General features: G+C 40.2%; 1 protein-coding gene across 3 annotated transcripts in view; it reads left to right on the forward strand.

Moving 5' to 3' along the window:
* Positions 1-4,701: 4,701 nt before the first annotated feature.
* The window catches only part of sh3kbp1 (SH3-domain kinase binding protein 1), a 44,724-nt gene continuing 32,802 nt past the window's right edge, over positions 4,702-16,623 (forward strand). The window contains exons 1-2 of one of the 3 annotated variants that reach the window (XM_085172110.1): positions 4,702-4,935; positions 15,440-15,597. In XM_085172110.1, the coding sequence (XP_085028236.1) occupies positions 4,932-4,935; positions 15,440-15,597 (162 nt within the window). In that variant the 5' untranslated portion in view covers positions 4,702-4,931. Of the gene's footprint in view, positions 4,936-12,046; positions 12,648-15,439; positions 15,598-16,623 lie in introns of those variants that run through there. The other 2 variants (XM_085172111.1, XM_085172109.1) reach the window with 2 other exon arrangements.

Raw genomic sequence — 16,623 nt, forward strand, 5'->3', positions numbered from 1 at the left:
CAACTTGCTTTTCAGCAAACCTTTCTTTCAGTTGCAACTATCAGACATGCTTTAGTGTTATGAAACCAAGATCAAGCTCTTGGGTAATTTGTTATGGGTTACTGAGATGCACAAACAGTCTTGTAGAACTCTTAAGATTTAATGCATTCATGAAAAAAAGCTAAGCAAATGGTAGTAAAACTATAATCTAATGCATAATATAGTGCAAGTATTTTAATACTTAATATCAGTAGCCACAAACAAGATGTTGCTTTTGCCATCCCGGTCCCAACTTTAGTCCCATCCTTGCAGATAAAAGCGATCAAGATTTTCTCAAATGCAGCTTTTTATTTTTTTGCATATGTGATGTACAAAACCCCCCAAAAGGTGCTAGAAATCCTTCCCACAGTATTAGGAACTCTTGTTATGTTTTTCTACATTTACAGTAGAGAGCAAACTATAACTAAGGCTGAGTCCATCATGTAATACCAACCCTCCGCCAGATGGGGTCACCTTAGTGCTTTGTGATAAATTATTTTTCTCTGGAGGATAATAACCATCATCTCTGATGATAAAACAATTCTTCATCCTTAAAGCAGCAGCATCAATGTGTGTGAGAAAACATCCCGTTGACACTGAGAAGGTAGAAACTAACAGTGTTGCATTTTGTTGATGTCTGTTATGGCATTAAATTTGTGACATTTCAACTCCCACTGTAACTATGGTTCATTAAATGACACCATTAAAAACAACAACAACAAAAATTAACATTAACATTGATTTAAATTACTTAAGGGGTGTAATAGAATTAAAATAGAAACGTAGGAGACTGAAGACGTAATCAAGTCGTTTGTGAAAATAAAGGTTCTTCTTTTTGATAACGATATTGAATTAGTTACCAGTTCTGTATTGCCATTTAGCATAAAAGCAATAAAAAGGTCAAAAGTCAATATCATAGGCAACTTCATTGTCAATTCTGAAATATGTACAAAACATACACAGGACCGAAACATCAATTCCTCCTAGCTAGCATGTGCAAGTCGAAGCTTATCATCGAGTTACGAGAGTATGAAATGTAGATATGAACATAAATATCTGTAAAGTATGAGTTATGTCGTTAAAAAGCTACTTATATTATCAAAATTAAACTACTTAGTATGCAGAATAATCTCTGCCGATGCTATATTTACATATGTAAATGTTATTTTCTCCTGCTCCCTTTTTCACAAGGGGTTGCCACAGGGCTTAACTCTGCATATTTGAATTGGCAGGGTTTTTTTTAACCAGATGCCCTTGCTGAATGAATCATTATTAATGATGTATAAATATGAATGCATTTCAGTCCTGCAATCCCACATACCATAGGGCAACGGCATTAGTCAGCATAGCAAATGCATTTGAGAAGAGCTTTTGTATTTGATGCTTTTTGTTGCATTTAAACTAAACATGTAATATTTAAGAATCCTTACTTTTTTTCAAAATGTGTGATTTATTTATAAAGTTTGGGAATAATTAGAAAAATTAGTGGCTTTGAAATTGTAAATATGAATGACATTTTTTGACTTGAAAGATTTGCAGTAACCCTGACAACAATATTGTCAAGTCAATATGGGAAACAGCTAATAACATGTTGTTTAAGTACTACATTTTTTCCACATTATGATTTAATAACACAAGAAGACACAAAAATAAGCAAATCAATCAAAAAACTTGTTAAGCAGCTTGTTTCAGGTTCACTCATAGCTAAAAGAAATGAGCATAAGCGTGTTTTTTCCCCTGTCTTTGAAGCTAAGCTAAGCTAATCTAATGTTGGCTGGTGCTTCATGGTTGCCATGGTGATCGCAGTAAATGTGTAGCATTCTCATCCAACCCTTGGCCAGAAATACTGAATCTGAAGATTAATTTGGTGTCTTACACAAAACAGGAGTGTTGTATTGTTTTCTTTTATACTTAATAATATATCACAGGCCACTCTAGTTTACAGCAGATAGAAGCTTGAAGCACTGTATCCACAAAATCCCTCACACATGCAAGTCAAGGTCAGACTATCCCTGGCGTCACGGACACCTGAGATGCGTTGACAAATATAGTCTGTCTACAATCATGTGAATGCCATTTCTGCGCCGTACTACAATTTATCATATCAGATCTCCTTTGTTGTCAGTAGAGCAGCTTGTTCTGTCAATGTACGCCAACTAAGTCGCAGCTGATTGTGAGAAAAAATCCTGCTCTTTCTGTCCGATATCTGCTGCATCATTTCATCGCCCTTTTTCTGCTGCTGCCAGCACATTCTCCCCTACATGTGGTTTGATCCAGAGAGGGCAACAGCACTGCATCAGCATGGTGTGAGAGAGCGTAATTATGTGTTTGATGGTGTATAAAAGTCTGAATACTGTCTCTCACAATCAGAACACTATATTACAGTCAGCATATTGTGTCTTTCACGTTAATTTTGGAACAGCCTTATTCATCAGCAGAGGCCAAAGGCAAGGTGGAGGTCTGGAAACACTCTTATTTCTTAGCAGGATTAAGCAAAAAATAAATAAAAAACGCCAGCCTGAATTTCATAAAAGTTACTTGACAAGTTGGATATGGGCACGGGGAAAAACCCGTTCAGTTTTATTTGCAGATACCAAATATGTCTTTGGCACTCGCATAGGCACAGGATGTGTTTTCCAAGGTTCTTCGCAGTTACAGTTGGTTGTCTAGAAATTTGAGCTTACACAGGTGTGAGACTTTGAGCTCACACCAACTTCAAAGGCTGTTGGAAATATTGACATATTTACTGAAACCCACATAAACTACCCAGATCTGGAGTGTTCTTATTTTTAGAGAAAAGGCATTTCAGAAAATGCTATTTTCCAAGTGAATCCATTTTTCCAAGTATTGAGGGATGAATGTGCAGATTTGGATGAATTGGTTACAGAATTTTTTATTTTTTTTTGTAAAATGATTGCAAATATAACTGTTATTTAATGTAATACAATGGTATTCTCTTTATGTTATTACATAAATATTTTTTACTGCATCCAGATTTCTTAAGCTCAAAATCCTAAAGATTGAGTAGGTTAAAACCTATCTTTCTTATGCTCTGTAGCACTTTTTAAGCATCAATGCAACGATGCAATGGCCAAACAAACAAGCAGAACAAACCAGTTGATAGTATTTGTCCAAGATGGAGCAGTAAATCAGAGGAAGCAGAAGATTACTGGATGGAATAGGGGACTGTAAGATGTTGGTGGTCATCAACCTGTTTACAATTCCTCTAGAAATTCCCATCACCTACTTGAGGCAAGACTTGCGGCTCTGATCTAAACACAAATGACCTACTTTGTCAAACCCACAGTCCCTTGTGACAGTACATTTGAGAGGAAGATCTTCTGGTATAACGTAGCAAACTGCATGGAAGTAGTGCAGCAAGGCTTGAAAAAGAAAATCTTCCCAGGGGAATTTGCAAGCAGGGGCTTTGCACATAAGGACCTGGGGATAAAAGTATAAGTAAACCATCAAGACAACATCAGAGGTGGCAGAAAGCTGCAGTCAGCAGCTCCATTGGAAAAGAAATGATCAATGTTGGGCAGGAAAGTGAGCAGACTGTGGAAAACCTGGGGTAGATAGTTGTAGGATCCCAGAACTCACAGAACACCGAGGATGTCGGGACACCCACTGACATCCCAAATAACAGGTTTTCATAGCTCCACAACCCTCCAACAGGTGCTGCCAACTCTGAATGATAGAGGAAGGGCGAGTTAGCACATCTGTAAACAAATAGGCCTCACCTGCTGTTTTTTATTGTTTCATTTCAGATCTAATGTGGTTGAATAAACAGTCAAAATTCTAAAATTGATGTCAAAAGTTTACATAACCTATCAGTAAAAGTAGTCAGAGTGTTCAGCTATATAATACACATGGAGGCAGTCAGAAATCCACCTGCACGCACTGTGCACACAATGCTGTGAAAAAGCATTGACAGCATTTCGAAAGCTTTTTTTGCGTTTTTGTTTCAGATCCAATGAATCTCAATATTAGACAAAGATGACCTGAGTAAATGTTGATTCAGTTTTGATATAACGGGAGACGGCTGTCCTGACCTACCTGGTCCCATGTGAAAAAGTCATTTTCTCCTAAATCTGGTTGTGCCACTCTTGGCACCAAGAACGGTTTGTTTGTTTGTGTTTTGTTTGTGTTTATTTATTTACCGTGAGGCGACTGTCGTAAATTTGAGGTATTTAAACAGGATTTTATTCTGGCTGTATGAGATGAAACTGCTTTAAAAGGTTTCTAACATAAACTTGATTAAATGTGGGAATCCTTCCATAGACCTCAGTTCTTCTCTTAACTTACCTGACTTCCATTCGTCGTTCTGATATTTACTGAAAAGTAGTCACATGTGATGTCAAAACAAACAAACAAACAAACAAAAAACAAGCAAAACAAACCCATGTTACACTTTCCATTGCACTGCACAGCGCGTTTTTTGGGTGTTGGGATTTCCTGTCCCATAACACAGAATTTGTCCCTGCGCCATCTGCTCCGAGTACATCACGCGTGGTGCAACACATTGCGTCACAGCGTGTTCATAACGTAGCCTCCTGCTGTGGCTAAATGCGAATGGGGAAGTCAGAGTTTACACGGTGCAATTGAAGGCAACGCGGGAGAGAGAGGGAGAGAGAGAGATTCGTTCATCAGCTCTTTTTCCGTCTCTGGTCACTCGCTCTGCCTCCTCTGCCGTGTCACCGGAGATAAAAAAAAAAAAAAAAAAAAAAAAAAGAGGAAGGAATATGGTTTCGTGTGACGCTCCTCCCGTTTCAGCAGCGCTGCTGTAGCGGATCTGTAGCACGAGCAGGAGGCTGGGGCTCGGTCCGGCGCAAACCCCCTTTATACCTGAAACAACCGCCTTCCCCGTTACCGAGCAGGCTGCAGGAGCACTACCAGCACACCGGGACACATAAATGGGTAAGGTGACGCTTTTTTCCTCTCTCTCTCTCTCTCTCTCTTTTTATTAGCTTCTTCTTTGTAGAAATTCCCAGAATAGCCTCCAGTGCCTCTGCGCATCTGGATGGGGACAGGAATCAACCTCCGGTCCAGATGCGCGCAGGGTTCAGCCTCTCTCCTTCCTCCCCACCTCACCTCCCCTGACGTCGCTCCTTGCATAGCAGGGCTGTTTCGAAGGCGACCGCAGGCTCGGGGTTGTACTCTCGCACATCAGGCTTTATTCACGATTAGAAAGCCCGCGCGTGGGAGTTGCAGCGCGTCCGCACGGGAGCGATTTCATGAAAGCAGCGCCGGGTAGCATTGATGAGTTGCAGATGTTGACACGTTTACATTCGCTCTCTGTCTGTCTGCCCATTGTGTCCCACGAAGTCTCCCCAGCTCTGTGGATAAAACAGGCCTTACCGTTCTCATCATCGCCATTATTTCCCACGGCACTGCGCTGTTGCACGCAATTCATGACTATTAATTACCCACAGAGTCCGCGGACGAGTAATCAATTACAAGTACAAATGAGCGGATTGTCTCACAGGCGTCATGCAGACCCGGAGGTTCAACTTTTTTTTCCATGCTACTTTTCCCCCTCTTTTTTAAAGTCTCTAAAAAAAATTCCTTATATTTCTTATTTGAACGGCTGACTCACAGATCAGCAGCACTCTCTACAATTCTGAGCAGTAATGAAGATATTTTGCAGATATTTTCCAGTTACATCCTATTGCTTTTAAATACTTTTTTTTAATTGGAGGTCTCTCTCTGCAGGCATGTAAACAAACAATACAAGGCTGACCTCAGGGGAAGCATGCTTATAAACAACTTTCAATGCTGGAATGCCAACTGGGAAAAGCAGTAAATTACCCCAGAGGCCCACAAATCCCTGTAGTCACTATTTTAGGTGTTCGGCTTTTAAACAGATCATAAATACTGTGTAAGGGAAATGTTTACAGGTTAAGAATTCACCACTAACACGGTGCACAGTCTCTTAGTTCATTCATGTTAAGGTTACAGGATGAGTCATTTACACAAACTGCTGCTTAAAAGAGAAAAAGACAGTAAAAGAGCACACGGATATGACCTTTTACAGTGCAAATGAGCTTTTTTTAAACCCAGTAAGCCTTATTGGTTAAATATATAACAAACCAATCTGTTGTTGTTGTTAATCCACTCAAGTTAAATTAAATCATTTTTAACCAGCCAGGACATGTTTGACCTTATAGCTGTCATTAAATCACTTTTAATTGTTCAAACATACATGCCAATTAAGTAGCATTTAAGGTGGGTTGGGGTAGGCTTCTTTTCTCTGGAAGAAGACACTGTGTTAGTAATTTTTATACAGTATTCTAGCCCTTCGTCCATGGTTGGTTTTTGATTTAGCCATGTGTTAAGAGAAAAAAAGCATATTTTCAGAAACTAGAAGGTGTTTTTTTTTTTCAAAGCTTTAATTAAAAAAAGGGTATGAACCTAACCTCGCCCTTAACTGAAGATGGATCGGCATCGATTTGCTGGACGTTTACAGGTTATGAATTATTATTAAGTTAATTGGTTAATTACTCAACTCGTAGTTAAAGGTATTGTCCTGAACTACACCTGGAGTATTGTGTCCAGGTTTTACATTTACTTTGAACAAATATGTGGTCAAATATGAGAAACACCTCTGAATGTACAACCTGAGTGCCAAGTATGGTTTTTGATGATTAACATATCAATAACAGCCTTTATTGAAGAAGTGCTGGAATGATTCAATTAGGCCGAAACCTAACTCTCTGTGACCACCTGAAATGTAGCATTTTGCAAATGTTTTCTGGCTACAAAGATAGTTAGCTGAGCAACCAAGGATATCAAGTTTATGTATATATAGTGCAGTCAACTGAAAATCCTGAGTTGAGATAACTTTAGATAGCTCGCCTCTTGTACATTTTGTAGCTCAGGCCACTGGGTGTAGTTCCTAAGTGACACTGTGTGCCAAGGGACTCTAAACATCGTAAGTATTTTTTAACTTAAGCACTTGAACTCATAATGAGCTCATTAGTGATGTTTAATTTGACAAACATCTAATCACCCTTGGATTGAGCATCTTAAACTCAGAGCATGTCATCTCTTAGTTAGGTAAACATAAAAACCTACAATTTTTATAACGTTTCAGCATCAGTAAACAAGTATTTGTATATTTAACTGCGTTTATTTACATTCGTAGTTTCACTTCATATTTTTCTCTGGGCATCTACACCCCCATTCTGCAGTGGCCTTATAGTTTGAGAAAGCTTGCGTGCTTACTTGTTTGCGTGTTCCTGCACACATCGTACAAAATGAAGGCATCAGGCATCAGGCTTACAGTGGATTGCAGATTTGTGTAATGCTTCAGTTATCAGGGAAAAAATAAAAAGTGTCAGACATTCTTCACTTTAACCTTCAGATGCTCAAAAGTGTAGTAATAAAAAGGCTTTCTTTTTTTTTAAAGTCTTTACATTTTGTGCATTCAACCATTAAACACAAGGACACGCAATGTGTTAATATATGCAAGTTTCACTACTGGCATTATGATACTGTTTGGCCAAGAGCTGTTTCACTTTTGTCGTCTGAAACCGAAAAGCTTTCTCTCTCTTCCTGCTTTTGTTGCCAGCATTGCTCACCTACGCTAAAACCCCAAGAGGAATGCACTTGGGGGGTTATCACTGGGAGTTCTGGGAAATGAGAGCGCTGAGAAAGGGGCAGCTCGAGCTGGGGGTGAGATTAATAGATTTTTGTCACAAGATGCGCTCGACAGCAGAACGATGAGCGGAAAAGCGGCTGGAATTTCTCTTTAATGTGGGGGAATTTGCTGAAGCCTGTGATCTGATCCACAGTTGGAGTGGGTGGCTTTGACTCCCAGTGGGCTCCGGTCCAGAGTGAATGTTTTACAGAGAGCAACACACAGCTGCTCTTGACATCATCAGCCACAGCAGCACTGAAAACTCACCCACAACTAAACACAAGTCCGCTATTAACCAGTGAAGTGGCTACACAGCTTTGCAAAGTTCACTGTGTCTGCATGTGTTGCTTCCTCTTATCTAAACTGTCTACAGCTTTTCGGGGTATGCTGCGGGCCCATCTCGCTTCTTGTGCGAGGGTGTATTTCTTGACCGCTTGAGTGGGAGTTTTATTTTGTCTGCAGGCTTTCAAATATTCACTCTTGTCTTCTCAAGGCTTTTTGTCAGTCTCCTTTTGCTCTGTACTGACAACGTATTACCAACTGCATGAGTATAGAACAGACAGACTACCACAGTCGATTAATCATTTCTTCTTTAAAATATTTTAAAATCGTTTGAAACTTCGGTTACAGTCAGTCATGCAACGAAAACCTGCAGTTAGGAAGAGGAAGAGAATACTTAAATGTAATTATGATTTTGTCTGATATTTGCAGCTGATGTCTAAAGGCTGCAGGAGCATTAATTGTTAAGTAATAAAAAATAGACTTCCTGTAACCAGAATCGCCTAAATTAACTGTAATTTTCAGTGTTTCTCATCAAGAGTTTTATTGCATTTCATGGCAGCAGTGAAACAATGACAGATACCCAATTAAGCCTCATGGTCTGCACTTACATGGTGATTTATGACTTAAAGATACACTGTATATAAAAGATAGCCCTTCAGAAGTCTCGGTTTCTTGTCGCTATTGTCAATATGGTCGCTATTGTCTGTTGAATTATGGTGGTTTAACTAAGATGCAGACAGATAAATAGTCACTTGTTGGGTGTTTGTAAATGATTAACCTCTGATAAAAACTGCACTGCATTATCACCACAGGCTAAAGTGATGCTCGCTGGCCCAGGTTGCATGTGTGTTTTCCCCTTATAGCTGACAGGTTATCTGGATAAGAAAAATATGTTCTGTTTATTTGCAGTTTATGCTCAGCGCTGTTTTCAGAGACAGACATTGGAAATTTTTGGAAAAAGCAGTGGTTCTTGTGTGTCATTGTCTGACTGCTTTGTGTGGAGGGCTACATCTTTGGCTAGCTTTTCAGTTGCTGTGTCACATTTTTGTATTTGAGAGTGCAGTTCTAAGGTTTAGATAATGCTGGCATCTTATTTAGCAAGGTGTAACTATATACTCTCTACATAAGTAGCATGTTAGTATTTCTCTTATTGAAAAAAACTGGAATGCAGACCTCATCGCTGAGAAGTCCAGTTCTGCAATTCATATTAGGAGAAGTGACTTGTAGTAGACGCCTAGTTGTCTGGTAGGAAGCTAGCTGTCACACAGAGCTACCATGCAGCTAATACTTTAATGGGTGAGACAAAAAAAAAAGTAGTTCTTGCAGTGGGAAATAACCAATCCAGTCCAAAAGTATTTCTCTAAATGTGCTTTTTAACTCAAGTGGCTATTAGAGGAACTGCAGTTGTTGTCACCGATAAACATGTGCCACTTAACGCCATGTATCACATTGCTGCAAAAACAGCAGCAGTGTTATCTTTTATCATCGCTCTCATGGGCCATCAGACGAGCTCCCTTCATTGCCCTCTTGGCTCATTAGTTTTCTTTTCCCAGTCAAGCAAAAAACACGTATTGTTTCTAGAAAAGTGACAAAGGAAATCTAGATAAATTTTTGAAACAATGATTCAAGTTCATATTCTGACTTCCTGCTTTTGAGACATATCAAATTCATCTTTAGAAAAACATACACGTGCATTATAATTCCCAAATTGTATAGCTGCACCAACACCAGCAAAAGAATCTAACAAAGTTAGGTGTAATCTTTGTGTGTGTGGTATTACCAAGGAATTTTTATCTTAATATGTTATCTTCACAAGTCATTGCCGACATTTGAAACATGTCCTTGCTATTTCAATCCTCCTCACATCTCAGCATGCCATCCAGAGGTCAAACGAGGCGACTCCTAATGGGCTCTGTAACTAAAATACCCCCCTGCAGCTGCCTGTATTCTTTTGGTTTTGGTGTTTTGGTGTTTACATATCTAAATACCCAAACCAATGAAACAGTAGATTTGCTGGGTCCTTTTAGTGCCACGGATTTAGCACAGAGGGCGGTGCGTAAAGGATGTGTTTGTGGTACTGAAGGACTGTGTGATCCAGAGTAGCAGTGTGGTTTCTTGATGGGTTTCTTAATAGAGTTTGCACAATAATAAGGAATAAACATTATTAGACTGTGAGTGACCACTGGAACAATATATTTAATTTAGTGAATTTCCCCATTACGCCTTCTTACCTCATCTCTCTTTCCTTTTTCACTGTTTCCTGTCCGAGTCCGTCAACAGGCCCAGTTCAGGATCACTTCTAAAGGTCTGACTGGCCTAATTGGTGAACAGGACTTAAGCTACTTCAGACCCTGAAGTTCCTCAACAAAACAACAAACAATTTCACCATTTTGCTTGCATATGCAAGCAAAATGGTGAAATTGTATGAACAAAACAAAAAGGCATAGCCAAAGATGAAAAAAAAAGATGAAATAAAAGACAGAAAAAGGGAGTAAAAGGATGTTGGGTAAGGCACTTCTCTCTGATTGGTATGTGTGTTTGTGTTTGTGTGTGTGTGTAAGTTTGTGTATGTGAGAAAAATATCTTCTTCCCCCTTTCTTTTTTATGTGCTAAAAAATAAAAGACAAGAGCCGAACATGGGATCACGAGGTAGGCCGTAACAGTGGAGCGTAATCAAGACACAACCACACAAAGACCAACCTGTAGTAAAAAATGAAGGAAAGAAGGCAAACCACCACACACACACACACACACAGAAGAGGGGGGGATTATAAATGGATAATGTTTAAGGAGTGAGGAGTGGGATAATTAATGTATCGTTAAGCACTCAGCTTTTGTATAAACAAGACAAAGGGAGCCGAAGACAAAACCCGCCACATCCACAGCCACAGCCTGTTTACCCTGCCACCATCTGGCAAGTGAAACACAAGTATCCGCTGCCGAAACACCAGACTTCGGAGCAGTTTCTATCCTCGTGCTTTGAGACTGCTGAATTCACCTCCCACACTTCAATACGGAAATAGTCTTTTTTTTTTAAACAACTTAATTAATAATTCAGTTTTCTTTAATTTCATCTGTGTGTAGCAAATCAAAAATGTCTTATACAATCTATCTTTGTTTAAAGATCATTAAGGAAATCTTGAACTTGAATCTGCTTCCTTTGCTGCTACATCAAGGCATATTTGTACTGCATTACATTCAGATCTTTTTTGTTATTCCAAATGTCGCCCTTCAGATTGCTCAATTATGGAGTGTTTCCACCCTTCAATAATATGCTTACGTATTTAATTTTAGTTGTTTAGTTGTTTCCCTTTCAACATTGTGGGGACTCAAATCCCAGCAGATAACTTCCTCTAGCTCTGTGTGTACGCAGGGATGTCAGTGTGCAGGTATACAGCTGCCTGAATTGGACTTAACTGAGTTAAGCCCTGTACGCGGGACTGAGTGATCTCCTTTGCTCCTCAGCTGCTGTCGTGCAGTTTTCTGTGTGCCACAGATAATCAATCCAGGCTGTTTGCTTTGTAAGCTCATATCTCCACTGGAGGACTCCGCTCTTTCTGCATAGCTTCACATGTGACGGCTCTTCCTCGGAGCCCATTTGGCGTTAACGTTGTGTCACTTTTAACTTGCACCCATCTTTGCACTCGGTGATGTGCAGAGCCACAAGCTGTCGTCCTCTTCAGCGGAGCTCGGTGGGTGTACTGCAGTGCCTTGCCCTGTTCTGCCACTCAGTTCTACTGTAATGCAGTTTGCAAGACAACTGCCATGAGCTATCAACTCACAGAGCGCACTTCTCCTTACTGAACAACCTGCCACTTCCCCACAAACATTACAGCTGAGATCAGTAACTGAAAAACACGTCCACGTCGCTGTCTCAGCTGCGACTAATCTGTAGAGCTACCTCAAGCCAGAATCATATCCCCCCATCTGAGCAGCAGACCAACTTGGACTACAGTCGTCTGTTGTGTCTCGTGGATGCCTTCCTCCTTCCTCTCAGTCACACCCTGACCTTCCACTCAACAAAAGAAGTGTCTTAGTTGGTCTGGTGTAAACCTTTTATGCATTTAATGCTATATATATATATGTGTCTGTGTGTGTGTGTGTGAAAGAGGTTGTTGGGGGGCAGCACTTCTGAGTCATAGCAACCCCCTTATACTCTTGTTCCCATGGTTACCGAACCCCTGAAACTCCCCTATTGCATCCCCTCAGTTTGCTGCCTACACGGTTTAGGCCTCAGCAGCCGGTGCGTGTGTGGATAAGTGTGTGTAGAGAGCTGGCCTTAATAAGCAAAATGTGATATGACACATAAGTGCATTTTTTACACATATTAACAGCTGCACAGGCAGTCACAAGATGCTTCTGAGTGTGTGAAAATGTGAGGTAGTGTGTTAGATGCTTTGAGGAAACTAACAGAGTTTGTATGTGTGTTTTTATGTTACTGTTTCAAAGTTAACGATCTCAGAGAATTGGGTAAAAAATATTTCGCCATATTACAGTCTTCAGTATGCCGTGCATTTCGACTTATTTTTATCTTGACATCTGAGTGCTTCCTGTCAGTGCACAGCACAGGCGTTTTTTTTTAAAAGATTTCTTTAATGGGGTGGTGAGAACAAAAAGCCTCAAAAACCTCAAACTAAACCCTTCAGTGGATATACATTGCAAGGATGTGACAATATGGCAGCAGCACTGAAGTATACGAGTTATCAAGGTAATGTAGCTTATAAGATTCAGTCATGTTTAAATCTGTTGAGTGGTAGAACTTCCTGTGTTGTATCAACTTTACCTTTGGAAACTCTGTAAGGTGGGCAGTGGACCAAACCAGCTGTGATACATATTAGTTTTCAGAACTGGGTAATATATAGTTTTTGTCTAATTAGCACATTAAGTGAGTAAAGTAAAGCTTACTTGTAAAGCACTTTTGATAGATACCAAGAGAAAAAAACAAACAATAAAACCAATAATTTTTTAAAATCAGTTTTTAATAACTTATCTGAATCAATGAAACAAAGAGATGAGAATAATTTGTAATACAGTTTGGAGTTACGGCCCCAAAGGCCCAATCTCTGTGTTTGTTTTAAAATGAGTACGATGCACCAGCAGTAACCTCTCCTCTGAAGACTAAAGGGATCAGCTGGAAGAGTAGACCAATAAAAGCTCTAAGATATACTGAGGTCCTCACCATTCAAAGCTTTAAAGGTTAAAGCAGTAGGTTTAAAAGTAACTCTAAAGCTGACAGGAAGCCGATGAAGATCGCTCCAATCTTAAAATCTGAAGGATCTTAGGTTTTGTGTTTATTTTATATTATATGTCGTTGCTTTACATTGTTTTGATATGTTATATTTTATTTTTTTGTGTTTTATTGTGAAGCACTGTTTGATTTTTTTCCTGTGGGAGTTGCCATATAGAGAAGTTTTACTTACTTATTTTTAGATTTTAGTTTTTGTCCAATTAGCAGAAGAGGTTTGGTAGGACACAATTTTGTTAGAGGCTGCAGGAATTTTTTTTCTCCACTTCCCTCTTGCTCAAATTAAAACACCCCCACTGACTCAAAGGGAATAATTACTGTCTTTGAGTTACTTTTGAGTCATCTGCAGGAGGGTTCATCTGAAGTGTTTATAGGACACAGAGCAGAACTGCGCGGGAACTTTTTGACCATTTTTATACCCACAAGGAAGAACTTGCAAGCCAAAGTAAAGGTCTAAAAAAAGCGAAGAACACTAACTTAAAGTGTGTTCGTGTTTTTTTTCCGCCTCACTTGTGGCTATTGTGGTTGGGTGGGTCATGCTGACTTTTTACTCTCCACTTCTTTTGGGAAATAAGTAGTCTCAGCTTTTGGTCATTTTTACATGACTCATTTTAAACATTTAGTGAGTATAGACATAAAAACAGATATTACCTGCCTTGAACAGCCAGTGTCCTGATTGCAATGGGGATATCTATTTTGGGGCACTACACCTAATCAGGCTACATATTCATCTGTGTGGGGGTTTGTTTGTGAGTGTGAAGCTGTAGATTGCTCTCCTTCTGGTGTATGCGTGCTGAAGGAGTCGCAGGAAACAAGATATCGTGCATTAAAATGATTTTATTTAGGAGATTTAACAAGATCTTGTGAGTCAAAACACCAAACTGTTGTCTTGTAAGATGTTTTTTATGTTTGCATCTTGGTTTCCATTCGTCTTAGCTTCTCATGTGTAGACCAATGATTTTTGGTTATAGTGGCCACTGATTTTTACTGTGTCAACATTACTTTAGGCCACAAGCTGTCTCTTATAGTAATGTCTATGTGTAAGATCACTCTTTCTATCCAATTCCTGATTTCCCAAGACCTATCCAACGAAGAAGGAGAGTGGAAAGCTACACTGACCCATAGAACGTCCAGATAGGTTGAAATTAGCCAAAAGTGTAATTTAAAATGCTTAAATGTGGCGTATTTGCAAAAAGCTATTTCCATTCATCCATCCATTCGCTTCCGCTTATCCTTTTCAGGGTCGCGGGGGGCGCTGGAGCCTATCCCAGCTGTCATAGGGCGAGAGGCAGGGTATACCCTGGACAGGTCGCCAGTCTGTCGCAGGGCCAACACACAGGGACAGACAACCATTCGCACTCACATTCATTCGCACATTCACACCTAGTGACAATTTAGATTATCCAATTAACCTATCCCCACAAGCTGCATGTCTTTGGACGGTGGGAGGAAGCCGGAGTACCCGGAGAGAACCCACGCAAACACGGGGAGAACATGCAAACTCCACACAGAAAGACCCCGGCCTGATGTTGGAATTGAACTCAGGACCTTCTTGCTGTGCGGCAACAGTGCTAACCACCGTGCCACCATGCTGCCTCAAAAAGCTATTTCAGCATATGTAAAAACTGAATATGCAACGTTTTCTGCACTTTCTGTAAAATGTATTTACCGAGAAATACTGCTGCGTTTTCAGTTTGTGGTGTCGCTATGTGGTAAGCCACTTACATGCAATGTGCGAGTGAGAGCGCTTTATATTTTTATTCCGGCTTTTATGTTCCTGACAGTGAGTAGATAGTGACAGATGTGTTCGACATTTCCTGAATAAATTTTGTTTGTTTGTGAGGTATTTGTGGCGAGGACAGGTGGCCCGCACAAACAGTTTGTGTCGGCAGAAAAGCAGCGACTGGCAAAGGAAAGGATGATAAAGGGGATAAACAATGCGGGTTTTTAAAATGCAAAAGCAGCTCGATTTGCATTCGGTGTTTCAGAAGCACACGCACACACGCACTTTGGTTTGTTAACAACTAAATGCTACAGGACACCTTTAATTGGCGAGTGCCTTTTTTCCCCTCCCAGGGAATGAACAAGTGTTTTGGAGTGAAATTCAAAGATTTGTGTTCTGCTTTCACTTTCAATTAATAAATAAAACCTTGATAATTGTCATAATGGCTGGAGCAGAGACAAATTATAGAACAGTGTGGTGTCTCTGCAGTGTGATTTGATCTTCAACTCTCTCTTTTGCCCTCTGCACACAGTGGAAGCCGTGGTGGAGTTTGATTATGAGGCTCAGCAGGACGATGAGTTGAGCCTGACGGCGGGTGACATCATCGTGAACATACGCCGAGATGAAGGAGGATGGTGGGAGGGCGAGCTGGGTGGACGCAGGGGGCTGTTCCCCGATAACTTTGTCAGGGTGAGTAACTGCAAACAGTCCCCGCCACCTAGATGTCTTCCCTCATCCTGAAAGACTTTGGAAACCCACATGAGAACCTCCACCAATAGCAGCGGAGCAGACATGTAGCTGTGGCTGGTTTTGGGTGTTTGTTTGTGTTGCTATTTTTGGGCAGCTGAACACACACTCGACATTTCTGCAACATTATACTCTTTGTAAAGTGAAGTAATCTAAAATTAGACGTAAGGTTAGATCAAGCTAAGAAATAAGATGGAGTGTGGTTAGAATTTGGTTCTACCTTATATTTAGAAACTGATAATATTGGTTTCACATATGAAATACCGAGTGATGACAAATGAACAGGAAAACCAGCAGAAAATGTCTCAACAAAGGCTTTTCGGGATGGTGCGGCGGAGTGCAGATCTGCTTAGCGTATGAGTCACATCATTTTTCATACTCACCATCAAACCATTCAGCTAACACTCATTCTCACCAGTGAAGCGGAAGCAGTGAAATAAATGTAATTCATCCCCAGACTGAATGTCAAAAAATTAGCATGCAGGGAATGTCTGTTGTTTGGATTAAACCAGTAAACTTTTGCAACTGTTCTGTAATTCCAAAGTGTTACTTCACAGATTGCATTGTTATCTGCAACGGACAATGCAATCAGAAAAGCAGAGGAAGTAATAAAGTAACATACATCAAGATCTCTCGCAGCTGACGCTTTGAATCTATATCATTTCTTCATTTATCTTCATCTAATATATTCACTTCCATTCAGGTGTTTACAAACACACATTTCAGTCTTGTGATATTTGCCTCTGAGCTCAAGTGGCCTCAGTAAGCGTTGGCTTCACTCAGTGTTTGGGGAAATTTGAATGGCCTCAAAGTCATCATCCACTCTGGTTTGTAGGATTTCTCTCAAGATGTTCACGATGATATATGGCCTCCTCTGGCTTCTGCGCTTGGATTGCACAAATCTGGATCTGTTGTTAGGAAATTCTCCCCATTCCTTGAATCCCTTCAGCTTGCAGGTGTGCAGTGGTC

Source organism: Neolamprologus multifasciatus, chromosome 9, assembly GCF_963576455.1.
Source record: "Neolamprologus multifasciatus chromosome 9, fNeoMul1.2, whole genome shotgun sequence".
NCBI lineage: Eukaryota > Metazoa > Chordata > Actinopteri > Cichliformes > Cichlidae > Neolamprologus > Neolamprologus multifasciatus.